General features: G+C 48.7%; 1 protein-coding gene and 1 non-coding gene across 2 annotated transcripts; one reads left to right on the top strand and one right to left on the bottom strand.

The window, feature by feature from the left end:
* Positions 1-3,470: 3,470 nt before the first annotated feature.
* LOC122922257 lies at positions 3,471-3,735 on the bottom strand. Its single transcript, XR_006387114.1, has one exon.
* Positions 3,736-4,111: 376 nt separating this feature from the next.
* On the top strand, positions 4,112-9,986 carry GLRX5 (glutaredoxin 5). The gene is made up of 2 exons (XM_044272539.1): positions 4,112-4,426; positions 9,572-9,986. The coding sequence occupies exons 1-2, from the start codon at positions 4,174-4,176 to the stop codon at positions 9,748-9,750; spliced, it is 432 nt and encodes a 143-aa protein (XP_044128474.1). The 5' UTR covers positions 4,112-4,173; the 3' UTR covers positions 9,751-9,986.
* Positions 9,987-10,431: the final 445 nt, after the last annotated feature.

Below are 10,431 nucleotides of genomic sequence, written 5' to 3' on the forward strand. Positions count from 1 at the left end.
TGAAGTCACCACGCCAGCCGAAGTGATGATGTCATCACTGGCCAAGCTAGATTTCGTTCTAGATTTTCAATCAAGATAGCGGCGACACAAAAGTTTGTGTGGTCTGCAGGCGAGTTCAAGTGTGGTGCTCGGAAGAGTTGTATTCTGGGAAGTGTTTATCTTTACACCAGGCTCCATAGTCATGGAAAGGAGGAAAAGGTAACTGATCCACAATTGGATTCCCACAACAACCAGCAGAATAGTGAGTGCAGCTCTGGAGTATAATACAGGATGTAACTCAGGATCAGTACAGGATAAGTAATGTATGTACACAGTGACTGCACCAGCAGAATAGTGAGTGCAGCTCTGGAGTATAATACAAGATGTATCTCAGGATCAGTACAGGATAAGTAATGTATGTACACAGTGACTGCACCAGCAGAATAGTGAGTGCAGCTCTGGAGTATAATACAGGATGTATCTCAGGATCAGTACAGGATAAGTAATGTATGTACACAGTGACTGCACCAGCAGAATAGTGAGTGCAGCTCTGGAGTATAATACAGGATGTAACTCAGGATCAGTACAGGATAAGTAATGCAATGTGTAGACTAATTTTATAGGAATATTCTCATCTGGGTAATGGGGTCCCCTTTATGCAGCAAAAGTAAACAGAAGACACTTACCAATTACACTGCTTATTTTCATAGATGTGGCCCCTCTTTATGTACTGCTCATTATTTGGGGGGGGGGGGGGGGGGGGGGGGGGGGTACAACCATGACTGCACTTGTGCACTGTAGTTAACTCCATTCCTGCTGTGGTGGTCGGGGTTGCACGGATTCACACATGTGCTGCAGCTCCTGGCCAACGCTGTGCGGCATAGCAGGTATCCAAAGGACAGGCCGCAGTAGTCCGAGGGCTGTTCTACACAGTTAGGGCCCTTGCTCACAACCGTATACCCTGCAAGATATACGGTCCGCGAGCGGTCCATATGTTCCAGAGCAGCATTAATCGTTCACGCAGGAGCACATAGCATCATCGATTACAATGATTCTGTACACATCAGGCCGCCCGTGGGGCGATTGTCCCGCACTTATATGATCTTACGAGTGCGGGACAATAGCCCCGCGGGCGGCGCGATGTGCACAGCATCATTGTAATCTATGAAGCTGTGCGCTCCCATGTGCACGATCAATGCAGCTCCGGGACATATGGACCGCTCACGGACCGTATGTCTGAGTATACGGTCGTGAGCAAGGGCCCTTATGCTGAATCCCCGACGATTGGCACAGATGCTGCTAAGGAAAAAGTCTGCCGGCACCACTGGGAACGGGCAAGGGGTGCAATGAGGTCATCACCAGGCCTCTTGCCTGTGCCATCTGTAAAACAGATGGTAATTGCGGTGAATAAGGGAGTAGGACAACCTTTCTAACGACAGTGAAAGACATTACAGTACATCATAGGCAGCTTCGTGTAGAGCATTAGGCTTGCCATCTTATTTCTCCTATTACACCCTATCCATGACAGGGTGTACTAGGAGGTCGGTAAAAATCACTATACCCCGCAATACGAAAATACTGAAGCGTACAGTACAAATGATGAAATTGTTGCATGTGCCGTCAAATGGTACAAATAATACAGCACTACCCACAAAAGACGACTCACAGACGGAAGAAAATAAATAAAAGTTACAGGTGTCAGAATACGACGACACAAACCAAGTTTTCAAAAAAATCGTTTTATTACAAAATTAAACCTAAGACAATACAAATTTCATATCGCCGTTTTTACTGGTGAAAGATCCTCTAAGCACCTCCAGTCGGCTTTACTGTTGCTGCCCATTCCAAAATTATTGGTGCCAAGTGTCAGGATGGTTAGCCAAGTGGGTGGAGTCTGGCAAGCAGTGCTCAAGGGGGGAGTGATCTTCACTGCGCGCTATTGATGTCCAATGCGTGCAAAGACATCAGGGACACGTGGCCCGGCGCAGTGAGATGACGTCACAGTGCCAGCCCGCGCGTCCCCGGACGAGCGCGTCGGGGCAGCTCCACTTGCTAACAGGCGGGAGAAGCCTTTGATCTCCCGTCTGTAGCACTAATCGCGCTGCCGGAATGCGCGTAATCGGAGGGGAGGTTTCTCCCTTCCTTCTATCATGCATAATTATCTCCAGCAGCGCTGGAGATAATTAGAACAGAGAACTCAGATTCTGTGGAACCCGAGTTCTTTGTAGCCATCAGGATGACCGGACCTTTGTCCGGTCATTCTGATGCAATCAGCCAGATTGCATCAGTGTGAATGCTTGGGGCACATTCACACTGATGCACCTGGTTTCAGGTAAAGGGGGATATATAGATCTATCTATCTATACACACATATTATATACTTATTTGGGGGCACATATTTTCCACAGGGGCCACAATGAGTCCCTGTTTACCACTAGGGGCACATCATCCTATAATGAGGCTATTATATATATATACACACACACACATATATACATACACACATACGTCTCAACCCTTCCTCAACAGCGCGCAGTGAAGCTCACTCCCCCCTTGAGCACTGCTTGCCAAGCCCTATACATTTATACACTTCTAGCTGGCATTATAGAAGGGGACTAAAAACAAAACAAAAAATATAATAACCTTTGCAGCCAAAATTGGCTTGGTCCTTAAAGGGGTTGTCTCATCTTAGATAATGGGGGGTATATCACTAGGATATGCCCCCACTGCCTGATAGGTGCTTGGACCCGCATCTATATCAAGAATGGAGCCCAAAAAGTGGTGGAGAGCGCAGCTGTCCTCCATTAATTTTCTGTAGGGCAGGCGCTGGCTCGGCCATTTCCACCGGACCAATAGAAGTGAATGGGAGCGATCGCCTATCATGCGCGGTGTGCTCCCAGCCCTCCAGCCACCACTTTGTGGGGCTCCGCTCTCAACATTGCTGGGACCCGCACCTATATGACAATAGGGGCATATTCTAGCACTATGCCCCCCATCGTCCGAGATGAGACAACCCCTTTAATAGGGTATTCCAGTCGTAACTATTTATATCTTATCCACAGGACAGAGGATATCTATTAGATCGGTGGGGGTCATACCGCTGGAACCCCCCCCCCCCCCCCAATAACGAGGGCCCCAAAATGAACAGAGCAGCCGGTAGGGCAATGCCACTTAATCTCTGAAGGGAGATCCAGATGCAGCGAACCGCCATTTCCATAAATCCCATAGAGATGAATAGAGCAGCAGTGCCTAAGCCCAACCGGCGGCTCTTTTCATTTTCAGGGTACGGGGGGTCCTCCTGCTGAGATCTAATAGTTACCTCACATCCTTGTCACCACCAGAATACCCCTTTAAGGGGATGGCTTCCGACGAGGACTTGTTCCCGAGCCTGCGGTTTCTCCTCCGGCTTGTCCTGACGACGCTCCCGGGATCCCTGTAATAGAAGACAGAGTCAGCGGCGCCGTCCACATGGCGATCGCAGTCCGTGCTGGCGATATAGCAGGTCCAGTATTTAGCAGACGACTTCAGTCCGTAAACAATATCTCGCTGCGTTGCTCTATCTGTTGGCGGATAGATAATAACACGGGGAACGCCATTATCTCCGTGGCAACAGAACAAAGTGGTGTATGAGGAACATAGCACATCCAGCTGCTGGTACTCAGGCAGGGAGGTCTCGGCTTCCTCACATGGATATTCTATGCAGCTCCGAAGACCCCAAGTACCTGCAACCGGGGGCCAGAGAGGAGACTGCAAATACAGGCCTAAGGCTTCTCACAGCTGAGGGTTTGTTACAATAGTATCCCATCAGCCGTACAAAGTATCGAGCTTAGATAACTACCCTCTACCAAGATGGCAGCCACAACCTCAGCCATACTCACCACTATCCGTCACCAACATGGCCGCCCAGGCGCCTTCCTCCTTACTAAACGTTCGAGGAAAAAAGCACTAGACAACGTTACGTTAACCCCGCCCTATGGATGACGTTGACGCCGCTCATTGGTCTTCTGGGATAACTGACAAACAGCTTTCACCAATAGCTACGCAACATTCTTTTTCCCGCCCAGTTAAGACTTTCAGCTAATGAGAGCCGCGTGGTGGGCGGGGTATTGATATTACGGAATACGGATGCTCCTCAGGGCCAAGAACGTTCTCAGTAAGGTCGTCGCGTTTGAGTGACGGCAGCGCCTGTCAGTCATGAGCTGGTGCGTGTCCCGTGTGTCCGCCGCTCTCCGGAGCCCGGTTGTCCGCCGTTTGCTCAGCCAGAGCAGCAGTTCCCGGGAGCAGCTGGACGCGCTGGTGAAGAAGGACAAAGTGGTGGTGTTTATAAAGGGGACGCCGGCGCAGCCCCTGTGCGGCTTCAGTAACGCGGTGGTGCAGATCCTGCGGATGCACGGGGTGGACGAGTACGCGGCCTATAACGTGTTGGAGGACCAGGACCTCAGGCATGGTCAGTGCTGGCGGTCACCTGGGGGGTCTGGAGGACTACACCTCCCATCATGCTCTCTGCAGGATAAGCTGTGGGTTGTAGTTTTTCATGGGATGTAGACCCCCCCCCCCCCCAGTCTCTGTGCTGACCCTATATACTGGTGTCTATATGCTGTATACTATAGAGGGGTCTCCCCATAGGAGACCCTCCTCGAATACACACTGGGGTCTGAAAAGATAAGGGGTGACAGGAATATCAGGTGGGGACCCCCTGACCAGGTGTAGTCAAGGGGGTTGGTATTGGGGCCATAAGTACTAAAATGTTATGGTGAGGAGACTTCCACAGGGCGCTAGACAAGTCCTTATGAAGGATTGTGGCCCCTTTAAGGCTCCAAGAACATGGTGGCAACATGTCCAGTGACCAGGGGTGACCCTGGAGTGGGAGAAAGGAGACCCCCGCCAGTACTCCTCATGTGCTGTAACCCCCAATACTGACCCCCAACAGTAATGTAAACCCCCAATACTAACCCCGAGAAGTAATGTAAACCCCCAATACTAACCCCGAGAAGTAATATGTAAACCCCCAATACTAACCCCGAGAAGTAATGTAAACCCCCAATACTAACCCCGAGAAGTAATATGTAAACCCCCAATACTAACCCCGAGAAGTAATGTAAACCCCCAATACTAACCCCGAGAAGTAATGTAAACCCCCATACTAACCCCGAGAAGTAATGTAAACCCCCAATACTAACCCCGAGAAGTAATGTAAACCCCCAATACTAACCCCGAGAAGTAATGTAAACCCCCAATACTAACCCCGAGAAGTAATGTAAACCCCCAATACTAACCCCGAGAAGTAATGTAAACCCCCAATACTAACCCCGAGAAGTAATGTAAACCCCCAATACTAACCCCGAGAAGTAATATGTAAACCCCCAATACTAACCCCGAGAAGTAATATGTAAACCCCCAATACTAACCCCGAGAAGTAATATGTAAACCCCCAATACTAACCCGAGAAGTAATATGTAAACCCCCAATACTAACCCCGAGAAGTAATGTAAACCCCCAATACTAACCCCGAGAAGTAATGTAAACCCCCAATACTAACCCCGAGAAGTAATGTAAACCCCCAACACTAACCCCGAGAAGTAATGTAAACCCCCAATACTAACCCCGAGAAGTAATGTAAACCCCCAATACTAACCCCGAGAAGTAATGTAAACCCCCAATACTAACCCCGAGAAGTAATGTAAACCCCCAATACTAACCCCGAGAAGTAATGTAAACCCCCAATACTAACCCCGAGAAGTAATGTAAACCCCCAATACTAACCCCGAGAAGTAATGTAAACCCCAATACTAACCCCGAGAAGTAATATGTAAACCCCCAATACTAACCCCGAGAAGTAATATGTAACCCCCAATACTAACCCCGAGAAGTATATGTAAACCCCCAATACTAACCCCGAGAAGTAATGTAACCCCCAATACTAACCCCGAGAAGTAATGTAAACCCCCAATACTAACCCGAGAAGTAATGTAAACCCCCAATACTAACCCCGAGAAGTAATGTAAACCCCCAATACTAACCCCGAGAAGTAATGTAAACCCCCAATACTAACCCCGAGAAGTAATGTAAACCCCCAATACTAACCCCGAGAAGTAATGTAAACCCCCAATACTAACCCCGAGAAGTAATGTAAACCCCCAATACTAACCCCGAGAAGTAATGTAAACCCCCAATACTAACCCCGAGAAGTAATGTAAACCCCCAATACTAACCCCGAGAAGTAATATGTAAACCCCCAATACTAACCCCGAGAAGTAATATGTAAACCCCCAATACTAACCCCGAGAAGTAATATGTAAACCCCCAATACTAACCCCGAGAAGTAATATGTAAACCCCCAATACTAACCCCGAGAAGTAATATGTAAACCCCCAATACTAACCCCGAGAAGTAATGTAAACCCCCAATACTAACCCCGAGAAGTAATGTAAACCCCCAATACTAACCCCGAGAAGTAATGTAAACCCCCAATACTAACCCCGAGAAGTAATGTAAACCCCCAATACTAACCCCGAGAAGTAATGTAAACCCCCAATACTAACCCCGAGAAGTAATGTAAACCCCCAATACTAACCCCGAGAAGTAATGTAAACCCCCAATACTAACCCCGAGAAGTAATGTAAACCCCCAATACTAACTCCCAATATTAACCTCTTATACTAACCTCTAACAGTAACATTAACCCTAACTTTTAACTCCTAACTGTTTATACTATCCTCTAGTCTAACCCCTAGCAGTAATAACCCCCAACAGAAATATTAACCCCCAATACAAACACCTTACACCCGATACTAACCCCTAACACAATATATCTGTGCACACTGCGTGTATTATACAGTATAATAGATGTTTATGTACATATATATAGTATATACCGCAGTGTACTGTTATGTGTATACCGCATAAATCAGTACACTGCTGTATATATTATATACACACTGTGTCTCTTGCCACGTGGCGTCGCACCCCCTTCACCCACTCCATTCTAGTTTCTACCGTGTGACCCGGATGCCTCGTGGTGCGGTATTATCTGGCAGGATGCACGGTCCGTGCGTGTTGCTGCTTGCCAGTAGGGCGGTATACGGATATTTTCATATCTGTATTATGACATCGCATCCACCGTTCACCCAACTGTTGCAGCCGATCACTGTCCTTGGTGGTCCCCTGCCGTACATGCAAACCTTACCAGCGATTGGCTACAGAGCTCGCGATGTGTGTGACGTCACCGCGGCAGAAGGAATTGCATAACGATTATTATATTGCGCCATCTACAGCTTTTGGCTTTTTAAAATCCTGACAACCCTGGATGATTATTATTATTCCGGCGTCCGGCCTGCAGGTATGTGCCCTCGTTATTCGCTCCTAGGCACTTGCGGTTATTATGACGCTGCGTCAGGTGCCCAGAAATCCAACTCGCATGAAAGTCACGAGTGTCAACGGGTGGAAATGCCTCTGGGGATTATAATAGTGCTGCTGGACGTATGGGACATAATGGGGGGGGGGGGGGGCTGCTCCTCCTGTTCCTAATCTAATAGAAGGCACTGCACTCTCTGATCTTCTTTTGGGCCCGGCACTGATGTCGTCCAATGCAAGGTCATAGAGCGCGCCTAGGTGTACTGCCTGCTGACACTGTACGCAGGAAGATGATCAGGGAGCGCAGTGCTTGCGCACCGCTCCCCCACATACTCCTCTTGCATGCTAATGACCATCCATAATGGAAGCGCCCATTAGTATTCGCTTTATACGACGCACTGCCATTCTACCCCAACTTTAGGGGGGGGCATCTTGTAGTCTGAAAAATACGGCATATTCACCTGTCCCCGTCCTGAAATGGCTGATAACAGGGAGCAGTAGTTTGTATTCACCAGTCCTACAGTCGGCCTCTCGCCAGCTTTATATGGCTGATAACAGGGAGCGATTCAGGGCTGATCTGTGTCAGCACGTACTGCAGTGTCCGGTATTGATGCAGCAGAGCCGTGTGTGTGACATTGTGCGGTGCGACCAGCCTGCCAATCTCTCCACATCTGCACACGACTATCACGGTGACTGTGCACTTTTATCACTGACACAGCTGAAACTTCGTCCCTGTATCGTCGGGCAGTGCCAAGAGGCCAAAAGGCAGGTGTCCTCTGTTTCTGGACTGTCGGATGAAGGGATGGTCCCTGTTAATTTCGGAGGCTGTTACCAGTTATAGGATTCTAGTCCCTGCAATCCAGCATGAGTTGGCCTATCTGTAGACTAGATGGCGGCCATGTTTCTGGATTAGCAGACGCGGGGTTAATGGGGATTTGCCGTATTATCAGACTGTCACGCTTTTACATGCACACTGGCGGGCTGCTCTTAAAGGGGCCGTCATAAAAAAAATTAATCTTTTGAGAATGCGGTACCTTGTGCAGTCAGCTGATCGTCCCCCGATCCTGCCGGCGGAGGTGTGGCCAGACGTTTGCAGGGTAAATGTAGTATTACATAGGTGACCATTCACATGAATGAGAGACACATTCTGGTCCTGGGCAGAGGATGCCCATATAGACAGTGGTTGGCCAGAGATTTAAAGGGAGTCTGTTTCCTCCATATGGCCATATACAGTGCTTACATTATCCTATAGCACACCTATACATGAAGGTAATGGTACCTTTGTCTATTTCTTTAGACTTGCAGAAGCTGGAAAAACGAACTTTGATTGATTTGCAAATGAGCACTCGCAAGTGCCCAGGGGCAGCGTTCACTGTGTTGGTGCCCTGCCTTTTTTCATTGTTCCCCCGCCCCAGCCCTCTGCATATGCCCGCCCTCCTATTCCCTTGCGTCATCCTATGGTCCAGCCGAGATCCCGCGACTGTGCTGTCCGCATCAGTATGTCCGTTCCGTTGCTCCGCAAAAAAAATTGTGCATGTCCAATTTTTTTCTAGTTTGCGGACAAGGATAGGCATTATTACAATGGATCCGCAAAAAAAACGGATGCCATACGGAACGTCATCCTTTTTTTTTTTTTTTTTTTTTTTGTTGTTTCTTTTGCGGACCGCAAAACACATACGGTCGTGTGCATGTAGCCAAAGACAAAGGTACCATAACATTCATGTATAATTGTGCTATAGGACAATGTAAGCACTGTATATGGCCGTGTGGAGGTGGCAGACTCCCTTTAAACCTATCCCTTATCTACAGGATAACTGACTGATCAGTGAGAATGGGGTCCCCCCCCTCGCTTAGGAATGGCGGTCAAGCATGCCCGCTACAAGCATCCCCAGAATTCCCATAGGCATTAATGGAGTGCCCGCAAGCATGCGTACACTTCAAGGGGTATGTGGCCCTAGTTCCTGTGATCGGTGGGGGTCCTAGCACTGTGGATAGGGGAGCATTTAATGTAACAGGAATACTCCTTTAAGATACCTCAGATATTTTTTTTTTGCTGTGGTTGCCAGGGCGAAGATGGGGGTCAACAGTCAAGGTCCTCCATTGTCTCCTGTCCATGTATCCTCCCATCACAATGTATCAATTCATATGTTGCAATGTAACAACACAAAAGATCCTTAAAGGGGACTGCACCCAAAATCCTTGTCATCTGATTACCTCTTCTTCTTCTTTTGTCTCGCAGGGGTGAAGAATTACTCGAACTGGCCCACCATCCCGCAGGTGTTCCTGAACGGGGAGTTTGTGGGGGGCTGCGACATCCTCCTTCAGATGCACCAAAACGGAGACCTGGTGGAGGAGCTGAAGAAGATGGGCATCCGATCCGCCCTTCTAGATGCAGAGCCGAGCCAAGAGAAGAAGTAACCGGCGCCGGCGGCTCCGCCTGCGCTGTGAACTGTTTCTATCGACCCCCCCCACCCGAGGCGATGACGCCCCCTCCGCACCGGAGAAGCCTTACGAACTGTCCTGTCGATCCTGCAGGAAGCAAATGTCTCCTTCCTACTGGGTGGGTTCTTCCTATAGCCGCACGGAGAAGGATTGTACGCGTGTCCGACACTGATCACACTAGAGCAGAAATAAAGTCTAATTCTATAGTAAAATGGCTGCAGCGTCTGTAGCGACCTCCGGAGGAGAAGTTGGCTACTTCACTGTGCAACTACACCTCCCATCATTGCCAGCTCCAGGAAACGATTCCATCAAGCCCGTCACTGCATGGTTAAGGGAGGATTGACTGCCAGGGAGAGCGTCCAAGTGACTAGGTGACAGTAAGAGCAACTCCCAAGCCAATATGGCCGACAGTGTTGAGCTTAAGAGAAGCGAGATTTCATTCATGGTTGTCCGGATGTAAAAACAAACAAAAAAATGCTTTCTTCCAGAAACAGCGCCACACCGGTTTGCTGGTTGTAGATGGTATTGCAGCTCAACCTATTTACTTGAGGCAATACCAGAATACCTGTGGGGGGTCCGCGCTGAATATTTATGCGTAATGTCACTAATGAGATATGAGCCGGGGTGCGAAAGTAACTACAGCTGGCACCAGGTGGA

This window comes from Bufo gargarizans, chromosome 11 (assembly GCF_014858855.1).
Source record: "Bufo gargarizans isolate SCDJY-AF-19 chromosome 11, ASM1485885v1, whole genome shotgun sequence".
In the NCBI taxonomy this organism is placed as follows: domain Eukaryota; kingdom Metazoa; phylum Chordata; class Amphibia; order Anura; family Bufonidae; genus Bufo; species Bufo gargarizans.